Here is a 20,936-nt window from a genome sequence, read left to right on the forward strand (position 1 = left end):
TATTCTTTCTCATTGTGGTAAAATAATACAAAAATAAACTAAACCAGGAGGAGAATGGTCAATTAAATTCATAAACTAAGAATTTCAAGAATAGAGGAATATTTTTGGGGATTTGTGTGATATGACAAGATAGACTGTTCCATGTATTAACTGGTTGTATCTAGAAAACAATGTCAGTGAATCAGTGAAAATATGTAGAGAAATATTACGAAGAAAACGGAGGTTTTGTTGTTTTCATTTTTGGCAGATGATCACTGTGAATGCTTCATTGTTCCCCAGTTCTATAACCAATTCTTTGATAGCAGTTGGAAATGATGGTCTTCAAGAAAGAGATAGAATGGTGCGAGCCTGTATAGCCATTATCTGTGAACTAGGTAAGATGCCTGGAAGCTAATTAAGAAAAATTCTGTCATGATTGTTGTCAGTTTTCTAAGAGGTTCTCTTCTGTGTATTAAACAGCTTTATTCAAATAATAAAGGGCATGTGATCAATAACTAACGAGGTAGTTGTTTAATGTTTTTAATTGTACATTTCCTAAATTTAGCCATTAATTTGATAATAAAGCAGAATCACTTGAAACAACTTTTGCATATTGGATTTTGGGATATTGTACTTTCTTTCCTCTAAGCTTTGGTAGCTTTTGTATTTAGGTATTAACATTTTGCTGTCCTAAAAATGTTTCCCCACTACGGTTGATGTTTCCAGTTTGTGAAAACAGTTTGTAAAAACTAATGGATTGGGAATAGTGAGAATACCATACATGAAGTGCTGTTAAATGTACAGAGAACTACTAAACACTTTCATTTAAAATTTTAAAAATGGGTACTGTGGTTAGCTGGCTTCTAGAAGTCAGTATCTGCATCTGTGTAAAGATATGGACAGTGTTTTATACTAAATCCATATACTTCTGTATGGTTACAGATTTTTAAGGTTCTTTCGTTTTTGTATTAGTGAGAAATAACTAGCAAAGGTTCCAAGATAAAAACTGTTTTAAAGAAATATACTTTTTTTTTTAACTTTTTTACATTCTATTATAAATATTTTGTCCATGTCAGTCCAATGAAGCACAAAACCTTTTTGTGGTGAAATTCAGACTACTGTATGGACACTTGGTCAGAAATAAGCTAAGAAATTGTTGTACCATGGTGACTGACTGACAGTATTTTTGTTGATGATAAATGTAATCCAAAATTTTGATTTATCATTTATGTCAGCCAGTGCCATTAAAAGCTTTATATGCATCTCAGCAGTGTTCAGGAAGAACAAGATATCTGTACTGCAAAGACCATGAGTTTTACTCATTTTGTGTTTGTCATATTGGACATCTTGAAATGTTTTCTTTCCTATCATTCAGTGAAGTGATGTGTTTTTTCTTTCTTTAGCACTTCAGAATCCCGAGGTGGTAGCTCTTCGAGGTGGTTTAAGCACCATCTTGAAAAATGTGATTGATTGTCAGCTAAGTCGAATAAACGAGGCTCTGATAACTACAGTTTTGCACCTCATTAATCATCCAAAGACCCGACAGTATGTGCGAGCAGATGTAGAGTTAGAGGTGGGTTCAGTTTACTTGTTTAGTGACAGAAGTTAGAAAGATATGTTACTAATTAAAATGTTTAATTTTCACTTTAAATATCACCCTCTTTGTTACTACAAAATGTTTAAAATGTAAGAGTTTAGGCTAAGAGCATAATTATTTATAAAGCAGAAATAAATGACAGATTGGAGTGGGACTGAGGAAAGGGCAAGACTCATTAACTGTATTCTCATGTGAAAGTAATGCATGTCTTTCTTTTGTTTAGCGAATTTTAGCTCCTTACACAGATTTTCACTACAGGCATAATCCAGACACAGCAGAAGGACAACTCAAGTAAGTGTTAATGCTGCTACTTGTGCTATCACTTATGTTTGTGTTTAATTATCGTAATTAAACTTTTTTTCTTTCCAAAGTGACAAAGTATAAAGCAATGAACTAGTACTAAACTACTTGAAGTTGAATACAATAGCAGGTTAGGATGCAACTTCCCAATATATTAAACTTTTAAGATTTAAAAGAAAAAACATTTAGTTTTACCCTTCCTCTCCCCCCATTATATTTTTTATTTAAAAAATTATCAAATCATTATTGTCACTTCAGACAGGGGTTTCTTTTTATCTAACTTTAGGCATCTACAGTGCGGAGTTTGCATTAGGGCTGGTTCTGTGTTCAGGGGTTGGGTGGTCAGGCTCAGAGGGTAGTGGTTAATGGGTCATACTGTGCCTGGAGGCACGTAACAAACAGACTTGGGGGTCTGACTGGTTGGGGAGCAGTTCTCATAAACAGTATACCTTTAGCAGCAAAAAAGTTTAACAGTATCCTAGGCTGTACTTCTAAAAAGATAGCTAGCAGACTGAGCAATTATTTCCCTCCTCTTTGCACTTGCTAGACTTCATCTAGACCACTGTGTCTGGTTTTGGGCCCCCTAACTCAAGAAAGACATTTCGAGACCGGAACAAGTTCAGCAAAGGGCCAACAAGGTGATCAGGGAGCTGGGGCACTTGCCTGGTGAGAAGACACTGAGTGGACTAGGCTTTGTTCAGCCTGGAGAAGAGAAGGTCTAGGAGGGGAATAGACAGCAGCCTTTTCAGTACCTATGAAAAGGTTTTCAAGAAGATGGAGCCAGGCTTTTCACAGTGGTACATGGTGGGAGGACAAGAAGCAGCAAAGATAAATTGAAAAAAAGAGAGGTTTCAACTGGATTTAAGAAAAAAATTTATTCTCTCGAGGACAGTCAAGCATTGGAACAGATTGCCCAGAGAAGTTGTGCAGCCTTTATCCTTGGACGTTTCAAAGACCCAACTGGATAAAACCCTGAGTAACCTTGTCTGGTGTCATAGCAGACAACTGCATTGTGCAGGAATTTGGGCTAAGAGACCTTCTGAGGTCCCTTCTGACATGAATTCTATGATTCTATGTTATCAAATGGCAGTTGGTGCTTAGGTCTAGGTAACTGAACCAAGGTCCAAATCTTTTGGCCCCCGCTCTAGTCACACTGTCCATGGAAGCTTGAGTGACTCATCTGATAATTGCAGGTGTTTGCTTTGATGGGATCCTCCCACCATAGAAACTCTGCTGAAAAAGAAAAAGTAACAGTACTTAAAATTGTAATCTTTGGGTGTGTGCATGCATACCATATATATGTATGTATGTATATGTGCTTCAGCAGTGTTATATGCAATGTAGGCATATTAAAAATTTTTCTTGCTTTGAATTTCATTCCTCATCCAAAATCTCAGTGAACTACTGCTGTGTTAGTAACACTGTTTGTCTTATGGTAATGTAACTATGTATTGTGACATTTGTTGTTTTAATAACAGAGAGGACAGAGAAGCACGGTTCCTAGCTAGTAAAATGGGAATAGTGGCAGCATTTCGATCATGGGCAGGTGAGATTTTTTTTTTTTTGTTCGTTTGTTTTAAGTTGAGCGATTGGAAGGCACTTTCTCCTTTCAGAGTAAAAGAATGGTTTAAGCACAGAATCTGTCTCAATCTGTCTTCTCTCAGTACATTCCTACAATTGGGACTAAGGTGTATTTTGATCGGAGGGTTCAAAAATAGTTTGCTTTAACTAACTCTACTGACAAGATGCAGCTTTCTTTGTCAGTATAGAATACTATATCACTTGTTCCGTGATGGTATTTCTTGACATTTAGTGAGTGAGAGAATGTGGACAATACCATGGTATTGTAAGTATTTACCTTAGAGATTATTTTTGCTGGTGTAAATAACAAATCTACTTCTCTACACAAAGACATGTCGGCAAAGCACTTTCATTAGCACCTGGTTTTACCAAGTGCTGAAATTGAAGATAAATCCCAATATGGACATAGTTTGGGGTTTTCTTAATTGAAAAATGTGGTTTTTTGCATTTTTCTAAATCCTTTCTTTGCAACAGTGCAATATCTGACATGGAGCTGTTACCTCAGGGACTGCTCATTCTTTCACAGTAAAGGCAGTGTCTTTAAAATAAACTAAATCAGTTGATATAACCATTTCCTTAGGAAAGATGCAGACTGTATAGGAAGCCTTTTTGATTTGTAAGACTATTGGCTTTATCTTTTCATGTTCTGAAAATGATCAGTAAGCTTAATTTAGGATTCACACACCCTTCAAAAATATCCTCACGTGCATTCCCACTTCACTGGGATGGAAACTTGGAAGGTGTGTTACAATTTTGAAACTTCTAAGAAGCAGTTTCCATTAGGACTGTTGCTGCATCTTCCCTAATTCAGGCGTTTGGAACTGATAGCATAAGCCTAAAAAGTTTAAGTGACTCAGGAAACCATGGTCTTGGAATATGCTACTTATCTTGGTACTTTCAGTGTTATGCTTTCTTCCTTTTTGTTTTTTTTTTTTATATTACTTGTTACATTAGAGATTAGTATTTTAAAAATATTTTTGGTACAAAAACGTTCTTACAGTGTTGGTCTTCCCGAAAGACACATAGGATAACCAGGGTTGAGGGGTTTGTTTTTTGCCTGTCTACACTGTATGCTGCTTATTCTCCAGGCTTGGTTATTCGTTAGAGCCGATTCTTCTGTTCCTTAGTCTCATGTTCCGTTGTATCCTTACAGATGAAATTGGGCCACGTAGCAATGATTGCATGTACCCAGATCTGTTCCTCAGTTGCAATTGGGATGTGACCATTATATGCTTTTGGAAACAAGGCCTGTGAGGTGCACTGTGGAACATACTTGGAGCATACACACTTCATGTGTATGCAGCCACATGTGCTTATAAGTTTTTGTGACATGGTAGTTTTGAACTTGAGGACTTTTCTATATAAAGCATATGTTAGTTAAAATAGTATTAATGAAAATAAATGGATAAGTAGTCAATAATTTCCATCTTTTAGTGCTTTATTAATGAATGGAGATTTGGGCTTTTTTAAAATATGTAAGACAAAGATGTGTGCAAGCCTGACACCTTTTTGTTCATGTAAGGTTGCATTTTTGATTAACATGCTATCCAGAAAACAAATAAATTACTGTAAGTTTTAACTTCTGTGACATGTGAAAGGAAATGGCCAAGGAAATAGAGCTAGGATACTGTCTTTGCAGCCATACTTTGACTGGAGAGATTCCATACAAATTGAAACTGAAAATCAGTGTAATCATTAGCTTTGGCATCGTTAGCAGAATTCTGCATCATTTAAGAAAAATTGAGGGTTTGTCCTTTTAATATAGAAATATTTAATTGAGTAGAATTTAGTGTGAAAGGACCAAATTTATAAGAGAGTCCCTGAAACTTTATGCAAAGTAGAATCAACTGTGTTGATTATTCTGGAGATGAGCACTGTTCATCTGGGAAAATATGACAAAAATGAACACAAGAATGTTATTCCAAGGCATATTCAAACTCACTGTTTAGAATTCTTCTAGATTAAATAGAACTAAATAGTTTTTTAGGTTAAGATACAGCTTTTGATGCAGAAGCTGCTCACAATTCTGTCAAGGTTATGCGGATCTTTCAGGTTTAAGCTTTTTTTTTTCTTTTTTTACCAGCCATTTCTTCCATGTAAATTTTGTTTTTGCAGATAACTTGCAAATACTGTTTACAGTAGAAAGGGTAAAAGTAGCTATAAGTGGTAGCAAAGGAACGGAGTTTTACAATTAAGAAGTTTTATGTTAAACACACTACTGATTAGAAAGGAGATGACATTAGAAAGGTGAAAAATATTTATGATTAAGTCACTTTTGTCATCTGTGCTTGCACTCATTCTGTGAAAATCAAATTTAACAATGTATCTCAAGCTTTCTTGTGTGATGAGGAAATATTATTATCTATTTAATATTTTCTAGGTATTATCAGCTTGTGCAAGCCTGGGAATTCTGGGATTCAGTCTCTGATTGGGGTACTTTGTATACCAAATATGGAAATACGGGTAGGTGGTAAATATTTAGTACTGAAATATGAATAATATTGGATGTTTTAATTACACATTCTTAAAATTTTAACAATCTAGTGCTTTAAATACAGATTCCAGTTATGAGGCCACTAGCTTGAAGTTTACTTTACCCTCAAGTTCAAGCCTATAATACCACTGTAAAATTCCTGTGTGAGCTTAAGCAAGTTGCTTGCTTTTTCTATTTCTAGCTCCTTATCTGTAAAATGAGACTAAAGGCACACCCTGTATGTCTGACGGGAGGGAGAGGAGAAGGGGAGAAAAAATGGCTATATATGGGGAAGAAATATATATTAAAAAATTGACATATGCTCAAATGTTATGGCAGTGAAATAGCTTATAAGTCAACTATGAGAATTAAGTTTTTGTTTTGTTTATTTTTAGTCTGTTGCTTTTTATTATTTTATGTAGATCTTGAACTCATTCTGTAGAATTCCACTGTGACTTAAAAGGAATTAAAAAAAAATTAAGGCTCCATGAAATTGATACTGCCAGGAAAAAAGTTTAATAGCTTCCAGCAGTTGTTCTTGGTTTTAAGTTTAGTTTCTCATTCATACTTTGTATGGTGGAAGTCTACCGATCTGCTGGTATTTAATGACTAAACACAGAGCAGGCATTAGGAGAAGTCCACATGGAGACAGACTAGATCAATAGTACATAAATGAATTTTTGTTATGGCCACAAGTCAAAGCAAATACAAAGTAGCTGCAGTTACGATGAGTTCAAATCTTCAATGAACAAAAAAGTTTCTTCCAAATAACTGGCTAAACTAAAAGGTTGTTGGTGGCAGCAGTAACTTGTGTAACTGTTCTAAAAAACCTGCTCAGTCAGGAGATCTGCAAATATCTTGTTTCATAACCTTTGTTAGACAAGGTAATGAAACTATTTGTATTTCTAGTACACAACCGTGCATTAATTTGATTTTTATTTGTATATTGGATAATGCTGTGATTGTCAACATCTCTCAGGGGTTCCTAATTAAGTATAGAAGAGCAATCTGCACTTTCACTCTCATTGATGGTAGAAATTATGCAGTCACTGTTAGTGTACTGTTTGGTGGTGGTAATGTATATGATAATAACATCCAAGATGCTGTTTTTTGATTTTCTTCTGTAGTATTTTAAGTAGAAAAGTTACAGAAAACATGTGGCTAGAGAAGATTCTGCTAAATGTAGTAAGAATGGAGAGTTCTTACTTGAAGCAAGCCCCTTACCTTCTCCATCTCTTCTCCAGATTGCTTCAGATTATGAAAATAAGCATGTTTCCACCACCCCCTAAAAAACCCAAAACAAAGACACTGATCTTAACAGTTTGTAGAAATCTGAACTTCAGTATTCAAATTTTTAATAGTTTAATGGAAAAAGACCATTTTTATAAATCTATAAAATTACTGCTACTTTATTTTTATTTCCTAGCGAGGTCTGCTTGAGGTTCTTTATGATATATTTCGCCTTCCTCTCCCTGTTGTTGCTGAAGAATTTATTGAGGCCCTTCTCAGTGTAGGTAAGTATTTAGAACCAGTTCACAAAAGCTTTTCTGTCTATTAATTTACTCTGCAAATTTGAACCCTTGACCGTTTCCTCCATACTGTAGATAATGTCAATATTAACTGTTTTATCACTGAATTCTTTGGGTGTTCTCAGGTCCTATTTAAAGTTCTTTGTCAGCCACTGGGCATTGAAGATGAAACTACTAGAAGTCTAACTTTCCTCTGACATCCTTACTACATCAATTTTAAGTTTGATACAAGAGCTGTAATGGAGCATAATTATTACAGAAGACTGTAATTACATTACAGCAAATTTGCCTGCTTTGGTCATGAAGTGTTAGAGCTGTGTCACAGAAAAATTACTAGAAAGTGTCTGTTTCTATATACCGTGTATGTACTAGCTATCTCCACTGTACTTCAGCAGACTTTTAGTTTTCCTAAGGCAAGCTCATATGAGTTCATGTCTTCATATTTAGCAAAGTCAGTCTTTTATTTTTAGAATTACTCCTTTGCAATCCAAAAAGTATCCTCTCCTTTGCCTCATGGTACAAAAATATGAGCTGGAGAGGAGCAAGTGTTAGCCTTAAATGTTCCAGCAATTCTCTTCTCCAAAGTCTGGTTTTAAATATCTATGTCATGAGGTCGATTTATAAAAAAGCTTAATCATCATTCAGCAGTTGTAATAAATAAAGCATTCTTTGTTGTAAACTCGCTACGTTGCTACATATGGATATACATGTTTTCTGTTTCTAAAATATTTTCTGTCAAACAAGTTTAATATGTTTATGAATTTGGAAATTTTGTTATTTTGGCTATCCTAGCTTCAAAGTTAGCCATGCTTTGCACAGGAGTGTGGATTAGATAACTTGTAGAGGTGCCTTCTGATGTAAATTCTTCTGCGATTTGAAATCTGAAATGACAGTTATTGTTGATATAAGGGCTATTTATCTAATGGTGACTGCTAAAATAGCACTGTGAAATACAGTGTGATAATTACCATTGTCCATATTTTTCTTAATATAGATCCAAGCAGGTTTCAGGACTGTTGGAGACTTTCTGATGGCTTTGTAGCTGCTGAAGCTAAAACTATATTACCCCATCGAGCCAGGTCAAGGTGGGCATTTCACGAACAGAATCTAAACTGTTTTTTGTGTTGATAAAGTAATTGTTGTTCTCTTGCAGAAACAATAAAAACAATGTACTTTCTAAACTGTTTCCGTACTTCTTCTCCTTAGGCCTGACCTCATGGATAATTATTTGGCTTTAGTGCTTTCAGCTTTTATTACCAATGGACTTCTAGAGGTAATTGATGACCTTAAGTATGAATAGGTGCTTGCTGTTTTTTCCGGTAAGAATTAAAATAAGAGGATGTACATTAAATATTGTAATTTTTTTAACTTTTTTGAAGGGTCTGGTTGAAGTGATTACAAGTAGTGATGACCATGTATCTGTTAGAGCAACTATCCTTTTAGGAGAACTTTTGCATATGGTGAGTAGAGGCTTTCTGCTTAGAACATTTACTATTAGTAGCTCATTGTAAATTAGTATTTCCTGTTATAGCCTTGAATTTATCTGTTGCGAACTGGGGGCATCCCCTTTTCGTAAGAATAATATGTTATCTTGTACATCATATGGCACTACATATTTTAAAAGTAGCATGACTCAGCTAGGAAAGCAGTACTGAAAGAAGGGGCTTCTGCTGCCCCAAAGGTAATCGCCAGCTCTCAAACTCTCACCAGCACTCTTCCGTGCATCAGAAGCTAGTTGTAGTTTTAAGCTAGGATCGTGCAAACTCGCTTATCAGCTACTGTGTTTGGAAAAAGAAGGACTATTGTTGCTTTTTGCTTTTCTTTCAGTGTTAGCAGCCTTGTGGCAGTGCATTAAGGCTTCTGCTTAGCAGGCTAGAAGATAAAAAATTTTTTTGCTGGGGCACTTCATATTATTCATTCAGGCAACTCTAACTTGGTGGAACAGTTTTTCAGTAGTGCCATTGGCAGCTCCTACATAGCACAAAGAAGCTGGAGATACCTCACTTCCTGTCTCTTCTCTCTCCTTAACTTATCTTTTACAGTAGCTTTTCTTCTTCCTTTATGCAGCATCCCAACAAGGTTAAAGTCTTTACCATTCCATCCTGACAGGGTTTATTCTCATTTCAATGGCTGAAGATGAGAGCAAATTGTAAATTCATTCCACTGTATTTGTCTTTCTTGGGTTGCTGTAGCCTGCTCAAGACAAAAAAAGAAATGGAAACAACCTGCTCGAAGAGCAGAACTTCTGAGAATAACCTAAATTATTATGGTATAGAGGGGATTGTATTGTTTTCATATATACACACCCCAGTGCTACCCTCAGCCTGCTGAGGAGCTGCTAGTGATATGTGAAGTGGTATGACTTACCTTTCTTATGAATAGTTCTGTTTTTCACATCCTTTACTGAGGGTAAGAATAGTGTGTACAGAAGAGCACTTTGATTAGTGTTTTTTTGTTTGTTTTTTGTTTTTCTTTAAAAAACATGCTGTTTTCTAAGAGAAGGCAAGATCATGAAATACAGCTTTGTCTTAATTTGCTTAAAATGCTCAATTTGCATGAGCAGAGTTTTCAGACAATGTGTGTCTTCAAACTTTAGACACATTTCAGATCTGTTCTTCGTACTACAAAAAACTTGTCCGCGATCTTTGAATAGGATTTTTTTTTACTACAGTGATTTATAACGTCTCACCTCTGCAACATGGGTTGAAACAAACACAAGCAATCTATTCTTTAATCTCCGTGATTACTTGCAATTATTTTAATCTCTTCAGTGATTTTTTCTGTAAATAATTGGCATAATTTCTTGAGTATTCAGTCAGCTGTGTAGTTTAAAAATGGGGTCTGCATTAAGATACGTTGTCTTTGGGTTCTGGGATACGTTTGTATGAGAGTGACTAGATGCACTGACTGCTGGGTATGCTGCAAGCATAGTACATTTTCAGTTTTGTGAAGAGGTAATTCCCTAGTCTGAGATCAGACTGTTTTTCAAGATATTGAACAAATATTTATGCTTTGCTTTAGTTTTAACAAAGGTGAAGAAAAAGTTATTTCAATCTCTTTATTCTTTATAGTGTTCAAATATATTTGCACAATTACCTGTTTTCCAAAATAAAAACAATTAAACGTCTATTCACTTATGAAGTTATGTGAATGAGTTCATCAGATATTCACAAGAATATTGTTTTTCTGTGCAGAATCATTGTGGTTGAATGAACATCTTTAAATTTTTTTATCTTTATTATTCTTTTTAGTACTTCTATACACATAAGGACTGCAACTGAATAAAATAAAAGTTATTTTTGCTACTTTTGTATTTGTTTAATAATGCTTTGCATGTTATTGCATGCTGTCACTTTAACTAAAGCATGCTATCACTTTAACTAAAAGCAGACAATGCAAAAATTAGAAGGTGCTCGTACCAAGTCTGAGTCCTAAAATTCTTAAATTACTTTTTCAATTGTATTTCAGACCGATTAATATGAGCAGGTATTGGAAATCTTGTGTGATTACTGCTCTCATGTTTTACAAAAAGTGGTTTTGTTGTTGTGCATTTGTGAAAGTTTTGTGAGAAGCGTAGACTCTTCAAATGCTGGTTCTTAGAGATGGCTGAAAATGTTGTAATAAGTTATTGTTTTTTCTTTTTCAGGCAAACACAATACTTCCTCATTCTCATAGCCATCACCTGCACTGCTTACCAACGCTAATGAATATGGCAGCATCTTTTGACATCGTGAAAGAGAAAAGACTGTAAGAATGCTAAATTATACTTGGAAGTTAAAATATGTACACTGCCTTCCCCCTGCCCCAAGAGGTGTATGTACTGCAATTGAGTGAAAACCTACATTACCTGTTTCTTGGTGGATGAAACCACTTTTGTCTTTATTGCAGGGGAAGTGCATGTGGAAATGCTCTTTTATGTTTATTAAAGAAATGCTATTTCCAGTGCATGATTCCAAAAGTGTACTATATTTGCAGTAATGATTCTGAAATTCAGAAATCCAGAAAGGAAGCTTTGGTGGTAGGTTTCAGAACATGTTTTGCGTACATTGCAAATTTTTTTTTTTAAACAGAATTTTTCCATAAGCAACTTTTTGATCAAGCAACATCTGAGATGTGTTCTGTGTTGTACCTCTCTATTATTTCAGGTGGCTTATTTGGTGTTTTGATACAACTAAGCTTGTAAGCTAAGAATGCCTGTGCCAAAACCTTTCTTCAGCTGTTGTTTATCTGTAGCTAATTAAATAGTAATTGGCCAAACTAGGGAATTATTATTAGTGTAAACAAGAACAAAAATTTAATGTTGGCATGGGGCTCTTAAACACTTTTTTTCCTCTGTAGAAAATGGTTACTGTAATAATAATTATATTAAAACTTCTGTATGCTTTTGTTTGAAGCTTTCACTGAAAAATTTTTCAGTATGTTACTTTCAGTTCCATTTAAACACAAAAATGTACGAACAGAAATTTTAAATAATTGTTCAGTGCATACTGCATACTGCATACTGCAGCGGCATGTTGTTTAGCATCATTAAGAACAACTGTTTGGCACTCTTAGGGTAATCAAATGAACATCCGACTTGAAACAAATGATTAAATGATTAGCTTTTTATTCCCTCCTGAACTAGAAAAAAAAAGAATCTTGAAACTTAAAATTATTTTTTCTAATAGTAAATTATACAAAATGTTTTGATAGATCAGATCATTATTCTTGCTGTTCCTGATCTGGCTTGTCAAATCAGTATTTTGATAAAGTATCATAACTTCATATTTTGTCTTTTGTTACGTTGTCAGTGATAAATTACAGAATTCTTTTCAAACTGCTACTGTAAGATCATAAATGCTGCTTGTAGAGTGCTTCCCAGAAAGTTTCTGGTCTTCTTCCTTTTACGTTTATTTTTTGGTTTTTTTGGGGGGGGGGATTGTTTTGAAGAAGTCACATGCGTAACTATAAGACTTTGCGATATGTGAAAACACAGTTATCTTTCAAAAAAGCCTTATTACTTTGTAGACAAATATCTCAAATTATTGGGCCTAAGCCACAGCACAAGCCTCTCTCTGCTGCAAAAGATCATGTCGGTGATGTCAAAAAAAGTCTTCTGCTAGTGAATATTAATATAAAAATATGCTGAATAATGAAAAGAAATTTATAATGAAAAGAAATTTCATATAAACTTTGGTCAAACCCATTTTTTCTTTCTCAGTGTGTACAGACATAAATGATTAGAGGAACAAAGGTGGTTTTCTATCTATATCTGGTAACTTCCTTCACATGCTGTTACGCTTGGTCAAAGCTGTGGAAGGAGAGGAAGGCTGAAGAGCAGCAGAAGGGATACATTTGTGGATTCCTTGCAATTATTTTTTTTTCTTTGCTTTTTGGCATTTGTGGACATACCTCGTAGACTAATAGGAAGTCCTGTTTTTGTTGGAAGAAAGATTTTGTAGATGTATCTGTTGGATTTAGGAATCTTGGATTTGGTCAGTGCTCTGCATTGTCTCATACTCTGAAAAACTGTTACAGATTAAACTTGTAGTTTAGATGAGTGACCGAATTCACAGATTTTTTTTGAGGATATGTAAAGTAAGAAAAAGCACTCCCCTACTCTATGTGAACTCTTGTTTTGAAGCATTTTTAAAATATCTTGCATTTATGGGAAATAAAGGTAGACTTAGCTCTTCACTTTCAGACTTTCTTATTTTATTTGATCAGCTATTTTTTCTGCTAGCACTGTTTTGTGAGTAACTGATTCTGTTTTTGTCCAGTGTCTTTTCTACCACTTCCTATCTATTCCTGGAAAATTTTGTGTGTGCTGTCACTCAGCTGTTTGGCTATAAACAGCAGAAAATATAATATTGATATCCCCACTAACTTCTAGAAAAAGGAGAACTTACTTACCAGAAGTACTCTGTTAGTCGAAGCTGAAGCTAGCCCCCTGAGCTTTACAGCAGAACATTAATCTACTGTGACATCTTACAAATACTTCTTCAGCTTAAATTTTGCAATACCTTCACCTGTGAAGTCTGAAAGATACCACTAATTGTAGAGTAGAAGCAAAGGCATCAATGATACTTATTCTTCAGCGCTGGAAATTCTGAAAGAGAATTTTCTATATGATTTCTATATGAGACTGAGGGGTATAAGTGCATCAAAACGTATATCAAAAAAAATGTTTCTCTTTTTTTGGCTTTGAAATTGCTTCTTGTTGGTGAATTCTTACTTGAGCTATGCCTGTTTAACTCAAGATTTAGCAATGGTGTTCTCTATTTGGGTAACAGTTTGTCCAATACTGATCATAGTATTTTTCTATTAGACGAGCAAGTGCTGCACTCAACTGCTTAAAACGCTTTCATGAGATGAAGAAAAGAGGACCTAAACCTTACAGCCTCCATTTAGACCATATTATTCAGAAAGCAATCTCAACCCACCAAAAAAGGGATCAATACCGTGTGCAGAAAGACATCTTTATTTTAAAGGTATTACCTTTACTGATTTTCAGAACTTTACTTTGACTTTGTATTTGTGGTTTTTTTCTTCCTTCTCAACTTTGCTGTCTTTAATTCACAGCCATTTGTGATTTCTTCGTAAATTTTTTTCATTTAATTTGCCTTCTAGCTACATGTGGATACACATGTGGATACATTTGGATTGCACTTTATAGGACTTGAAGAATGAAATTATAATGGTTTTTAGTGCTTTCTGGGCCCAATAGTGATCTCTTACTGTTAGATTCTGATTGCAGTACCATGATCACACAATTTACTCTCAAATACAGAAGGCCCTTCAGTGATCATTACATGAACGGTATATCCAGTAACAAGACTGAAAAATGATGCAAGGAAACTTACTATAGTTCTTCATGTCTGTATTTCAGGATACAGAAGAAGCCCTTGTCATGAATCTTCGAGACAGCCAGGTTCTTAATCATAAAGAGAATCTTGAGTGGAATTGGAATCTGATAGGGACCATATTGAAGGTGAGCAAAGGAAGTGCATGATTCTAGTTTTATGAAATTGTTTGAAAAAACAACTGTGTCCATTTTACATGTGAGCTTTGACTTTCTAATACTAGCACAGTATTATACCCCATAATCTGCTTTATTTCAGAAAATTAGGATGTCATGGGTTTAATCAGTGCTGATATATGCTCTTTTCATGTGCAACCCCTAAACTGCACACACAAATACACTACAGTTAAACTGACAGATTTCTTATACAACTTAATATAAGCTTATTATAACATTTTGCACACACACACACACACACACGCACGCACTCACTCTTTATAAAGTGAAATACAATGATTTTAACGTTACCTAATGTGTTAGACTTTGGTCCAAATTAGATAGGAATACTGCCTCGTTCATTTTCATAGCAGATTCGATCTTTTTTTTTTTCTTTTATGTAATGCGAACTGAAGGGTAAGGTTGGAAGTGGGTTATAGATCAGACTTTGGATGCTTAGACAGAGCCTTGTGTGAAAACTTTAACAGTATGCAATCTCACTGTGTATGTGTTGAACTAATATGAGTAGTCCATTATATCAAGTTCATTACAAAATTAGATTTGTCTTCATAAAATACTTAACAACAGGAAATATCTCCAAAAGGGAAGGCATCAACCTATTTATATGCATTGCATCACTTTTAGAGGACTGTGTCTTTTTTGAGCAGCAGACTTTCTTACCAGTTAGTAATAAGAATAATCTTAGAGATCATCTGAGCTCCTATTATTCTGTGCATCAAAGCCATCCTCCTATTGTTGCCCGCAAACAACTTTTCTGTACTATATTCTTTATTATTATAAAGATGATGGAGTACAGAAGGGATTAATGGTGACAGACATAATCAATATAATATAAAAAAAATTACATGAAAAGAAATATATTTCTGTATATGTTTTCTCAAGGACTGAAAAACTTGGGAAAACATGAATTTGTCTAGTATAAAGGACTAAACAGGTCTATGACAGTAACTTCTTGCTCCGCCGAATTTCACTTGTTTATAGAGTTTTTGCAGTATTATTACTAGATTTACATTAATCATAGATATTTCTACTTTTGATTCCTCATTAAATACATTATCAAGAAACTACTCTTCAGAATCTCACAGCTAATCTGCGTAGTACGTTGATAATGGATATTTTACATAGTTGACCATTAAGGGATTTTTTTTTTCCTCCCTTCATGAAACTTAGAAACAGAAAAGCCTCCAGGTCAAGCTGTCAGTTTCCCTGGTATCTCAGACATTCCTGCAGTACGTTTTCTAGAGACCTGTCGAACAGTTTTAAATGTCTCAGAATGAGAGACTTCTGTCTTTCAGAATGAGAAGTTATTGTGCTTTCCGGTTAAAGCCTAACCACTTCCGTTCCTGTTAACATTATCTCAGTGCGTGTTGGTGTTGTGCAGTTTATCAGACTGGTCCATCTTTAGCCCCAGAATGAGCAGGATCCGGATTCTGATGTTTGGGCTTTGTTATCTCATGTGGCAATATATCTTTTCCTGTCTCTCAGTCACAACCTTATGGCCATGGAACACCAGCTTTCCCACTGCCTCACTACTTTATGTCTCGTTTGGTCCCTTACAGCCTTTTTTTTTTTTTTTTTTTTTACTTGCTCAGCTTGCTGTCTAAGCTGCTAGAAAAGCAGCAAAAGTGGCAGTGGTCAGGAAGCAGGGCTTCACTTTCTGTCTGTTGACAGTAGAGCTTCATACTTATTCTGACACACGTGGATTCAATGTTACCAGTCTGGGCAGATTTACTATTCATTAGCTATTGCACTACCCGTCTTAGAATGCTTGTATGCCAGTTTGCAATGTAGAACTTTATTGCTTAGGTAGGAGAGAGCAATGTGTTGTTTGCACTCTTTTCCACTCCTGCAAAGAAGGTATTTACTAGTAGCAACAGAAATAAATCTGAAATCATAGAGATAATGGGTGTAAAAACAGAGAAAAACTCAGCACAGAGAAAGGATAGGTCCAGAAACATCTGGCATAGCTTTATTTGATCTTATTTGAAACATCTTTCAAAGTGTCAACAGAAGAGTTTAAATACCATTTTAATAAGCAATATTTAAGTGAACTGTAACAGAATAACGACTATTTCAAAACTAATCTGATTAATAATGAAAACAAACAACAATTTCCCTTTTACATGAGTATTAAAATTTGCTTTGTATTTGCAGAGGAGAAATTGAGCAAAATTGTTTATTTTTCATTAGCATGTCATACTTTGCTATTTTCATTAGAATTGTGGTCGTGTACACATAGCATCCACCCAGCACTCCCTGTCCTTCTCTAGAAAAAATAAAACAGTTCTTGGAGCAAGAAGTGTGTGGGCTTTTCAATAAAATAAGGTTTTTTTTATAGGTAATATTAAAGCAAGAAAACTTATACTTCTAATTATTAGGTGAATTTAACTATAATAGAAATGAGTACATTTTAGTGACTAATCAAGGACTGATGTACAAGTTTCATATAATGCTATATTTGCTGTTTTTCTAGTGGCCAAATGTAAATCTAAGGAACTATAAAGATGAACAATTGCACAGGTATGTAAAATTACATAGACATGCTTTGAAGAAAGAAATTTGGAACAACTGGTTTTTAATATTGCAATAAACTATTCCTTGGATATGTCACGTTTCTAAAACTTAATATATAGATAAGCAACAAAAATGAAATTTTAGATAATTAGGTTGCAATATTTGCTTTAAATAAGCAGGTCTTTAAGGTTTAGTGTTTTTTTTCTGTGCACAGATACCTAATATATTTGTTCCCTAAACAAGAATCATATCAGCTTTGCAAACACCCTATTTCATTTTAAACCCTTTAAAGTATTATGTCTTCAGTATTTCATATATTAGTGTTTGATGCCAGCACTTGGCAAATGTTGGCAGAACAGGTTTATAGTTGTAAAGTTATACAGTTACAGCTTGTATTAAAAAATATATATATATTTCTAGTTGCTGTTAATGGTGAGGGAAGCACGTGTGATTTGGAAAACAAAAAACAACTTTGGTTCCTTTCATGTCTCTTAGTATTACTGCATTTTTTATCATTTTTGTGCATACGTGATAATTAGTTCTTGGATGTGACTTTTAACATGCATTTCAGAAACCAATTTGGTTAAATTGTTTTGAAGAGTAGTTCTTTATTTGTAGGCATGGAAAGCTATTTCTCTGTGAATTTGTGAGAAAAACCTAAAGCTAAAATATATCCTGAAAGGCTCCACGCTGCTCCATCTTAAATTTTTACTAAAAAGTAATCAGGCTACTTTTATACAGTGTTCCCAGCGTAAGTGGTAGTCCCATTGTAATCATAGTCATAATTTAATTTTGCATTTTTATTCCTGTTTTTTTTCCTTATCTAATCAATAACTGCTAATCTGTACTATGCGGTAAAGGATTATTTTCCAAATCCTGTATTTAATAACATTGCTTCTCTAAAGGAATGCCTGAAAATGTGGCTGTGATGTGTGCACACACACCTACATGCACACGCGCTGTTTCCTGGTTTTGTACACAAGCATTGTTCAGCGGCTAAATAATTTAATGCCAAATAAACTTGGAAAGCCTAGGATTCAGTCAGTAGACAACTTACGCAGTTAATTGATCCTTTCTGCAGATTGCAGGTTACATGCTTTCATGGCTGTGAAATGCTGCTGCTTTTGTTTAATTATGACAAATGAAACCCCAATTATCTCTGACCACAAAATGTTTTTTCAGCCTTTTTGTATTTTTTTGAAATGCAAAGTATATATCTTATTTTGTGCTTCCATAAATTATTTTTACTGTTAGTGTTTTTGTTTATGATCTTATGGTTGTAGAAGTCAAATTCCAGATATTTTTGGTATAGGTCTTAATACTGATTAACTCAAAGGACAACTGTAGTTATTTCTACCCTTCCTTATTTTTTAAGAGATGCAGTTATGGGGGTGTATGCATGAACATGGGTGTGTATATGCATCACTATATATACACACATATGCATATGTATGTACACACAAATATAAATATGCTAAAATATATAATGCATATATGTACGAATAAGTCGGAATCAAAATATTTTTCATTGGACAAAATCTAAACTAGCCTTCAGAGATTTCCTTTATAATTGGTCCTGTGATTGGGCTTGGATGGTGGCCTACTCTTATCACTTTTTCTAGCTAAAGCAGTGCTTTAGTTAAGCTTTCTTATTACTTTAACCTTCAGATCGATTTTGTGTTTTTTAAAGCAAGTGTGTGTTTGGGTTTTTTTGGCTAAGAATTGGGGTAGAGGGAGAAGCCCTTTCCTGAAGATTTATTTCTGCACTATAAAATTCAAGCCATATTGCTCAGTGTGGTATCAAAAAGTGTGAGTGAGAGTTTGCATTTGCAATCACCTTGTTGTTGAACTGCTTAGGTCAGGTGAACAAAAATGCTGTTGCTAAATAAAACATAGCCTTTTCCTGGTAGAACATAAAAATGCATTCCCCACAATAACATTTCAACTATGATAGCCAAGGAAAAGTCATGTCACACAAACATGTAGACCAACTTTTTTTTTTTTTTTTTTTTTAAGCCTAGACAGTATAGTCTTTGAAACTCATCACAGGATGAATTATAACAGAATGAATTATAAGCTTAAGAATGAGAAGGAAGGGATGGCTTCTACGAGCATAGAGATTTTGAGTTCCTTTGCTTGTTTCAAATCGTGGCATAGTAAAGCCTTTATAACACACAGTACAGCTGCATCTCTGAAATAGTCTGTGGATAAACTTATTACTGATACCTCCTACTCTCTTTTAATAACTTTGAAAATTATTTACAGTGACCTAATTTACTGATAAAACATCTTTTATACCAGCATCGTTTTAAAACATCTTTTATACCAGCATCGTTTTGTACCATTAGAGATTCCTTGTGTTAGTGAGAAATAACAACTTCTCTTTTACTTTTCATAGGTTTGTAAGGAGACTGCTATATTTTTACAAGCCTAGCAGTAAACTGTATGCCAACCTAGATCTGGACTATGCCAAGGCTAAGCAGCTCACTGTGGTGGGTTGTCAGTTTGCTGAATTTCTTCTTGAATCGGAAGAGGTGAGAAATTTTCAGCTGCAAGACTGGAGATAGAATTAGTAATGCTGCTGCATGTCACTTAGAGAAAAATCTTAATTTTAATAAACACTTCTCTAGTAAAACTTCAGGTGTTAAACCTCAAATGATCAGCATAATTAAGAAGTATAATTGAAAATCCTGAAGTATCCAGGTGAGAGACTGGGGAGCCTACCTTGTTAAGTAGGGGTTTTATATTAAGTACAGTTTTATTAAATGTAACTAACTTATTTTTGCTGTGTATATCCTTCCTTCCTCTAATTCCTTTCCTCTTGTGTAATAAAGATTTTTATGCCTCCGGCATGAAGACCAAAGAAAAATGTCATTAAATGATCCTTTCCTTGGAAAGAATAGAATGGATCCTAAGATGTCTGCAAGCTAAACTCATTTTATTTGCCTTGAGCCTTTTTCATTATTTTGAATAGTGTGTGTCAGCCAGCACTTCAATTTGGTATCTTTATTCTATTTGTACATTTAAAAACATTTACAAGACTGCATTTCAATAAAGAAAAGGGAGCCAATTCTGCTGCTAGTAAATGATATTACTCTTTGTTTTGTTAGGATGGACAAAGTTACCTGGAGGAATTGGTTAAAGATATTGTACACTGGCTCAATTCGTCATCAGGAATGAAACCTGAACGTAGTCTTCAGAATAATGGATTACTAAACACCCTTAGTCAGCACTACTTTTTGTTTTTTGGTACTCTCTCTTGTCACCCTCATGGAGTGAAAATGCTTGAAAAATGTAATGTGTTTCAGTGGTGAGTGTTTTTCTTCAGTTCGAATTGTGTTTACAGGTATTAATCCTTATAAAACTTGTAAACTATGCAAAAGGACCACTCTCTATAAAGCTGAAAAATTTTAATTCTGTTTGTTTACTTTGAACTAGAGGGTTTTTTTGTTTTGTTTTTGTTTTTTTTTAGAAGAGCTTTTTTAGCCTTTTGTGATGAAATCACCCATATCTTTTCTGTAACTACATTATTTTTTCCTGTCCCCGCCTAACTGACAGAAATCAGTATCAGGGAGGATGATACTGTACTGAAATACAAGAAACTGGCAGGTATCATCCTGTGTGTGACAGTGTGTGTTGTACCTAAACTTCAGTCCAGTATACTTGAGTGAAGCTCTAGAGTTCAAAATTTTGTTCTAGTCCAAATAAACTTACTATGCTTTAAGAGTAAAATGGCTGAAAATTTGAGTACCCATTTCTAATGCCCGTTTATTTTAAATATAGTAAGTCTTAAGAAAAAGATTATGGTTTACTGAAGTACTTCAGCTTTTTTAATTGCCATTTGCATTGCTTCTCAGAATGCAGATTTTTTTTTTTCTTTTTTACTGGCTACAGAAAGCTTCATTTTTCAGTTAAATCTAGACTGCTAAATCTGGACTGTTAATA

General features: G+C 34.5%; 1 protein-coding gene across 1 annotated transcript in view; it reads left to right on the forward strand.

Annotated features, from left to right (window-relative positions):
• Positions 1–20,936, forward strand: part of LOC112983590 (rapamycin-insensitive companion of mTOR) — a 93,527-nt gene that overhangs the window by 41,767 nt on the left and 30,824 nt on the right. Inside the window, exons 7-21 of the mRNA XM_064502082.1 lie at positions 248–374; positions 1,383–1,552; positions 1,800–1,867; positions 3,355–3,422; positions 5,838–5,920; positions 7,357–7,444; positions 8,454–8,544; positions 8,666–8,732; positions 8,839–8,919; positions 11,106–11,206; positions 13,767–13,929; positions 14,328–14,429; positions 16,951–16,997; positions 19,390–19,525; positions 20,102–20,301. Of these exons, the coding sequence (XP_064358152.1) occupies positions 248–374; positions 1,383–1,552; positions 1,800–1,867; positions 3,355–3,422; positions 5,838–5,920; positions 7,357–7,444; positions 8,454–8,544; positions 8,666–8,732; positions 8,839–8,919; positions 11,106–11,206; positions 13,767–13,929; positions 14,328–14,429; positions 16,951–16,997; positions 19,390–19,525; positions 20,102–20,301 (1,592 nt within the window). The remainder of the gene's footprint in view (positions 1–247; positions 375–1,382; positions 1,553–1,799; positions 1,868–3,354; positions 3,423–5,837; positions 5,921–7,356; positions 7,445–8,453; positions 8,545–8,665; positions 8,733–8,838; positions 8,920–11,105; positions 11,207–13,766; positions 13,930–14,327; positions 14,430–16,950; positions 16,998–19,389; positions 19,526–20,101; positions 20,302–20,936) is intronic.

Source organism: Dromaius novaehollandiae, chromosome Z, assembly GCF_036370855.1.
Source record: "Dromaius novaehollandiae isolate bDroNov1 chromosome Z, bDroNov1.hap1, whole genome shotgun sequence".
NCBI classification, from domain to species: domain Eukaryota; kingdom Metazoa; phylum Chordata; class Aves; order Casuariiformes; family Dromaiidae; genus Dromaius; species Dromaius novaehollandiae.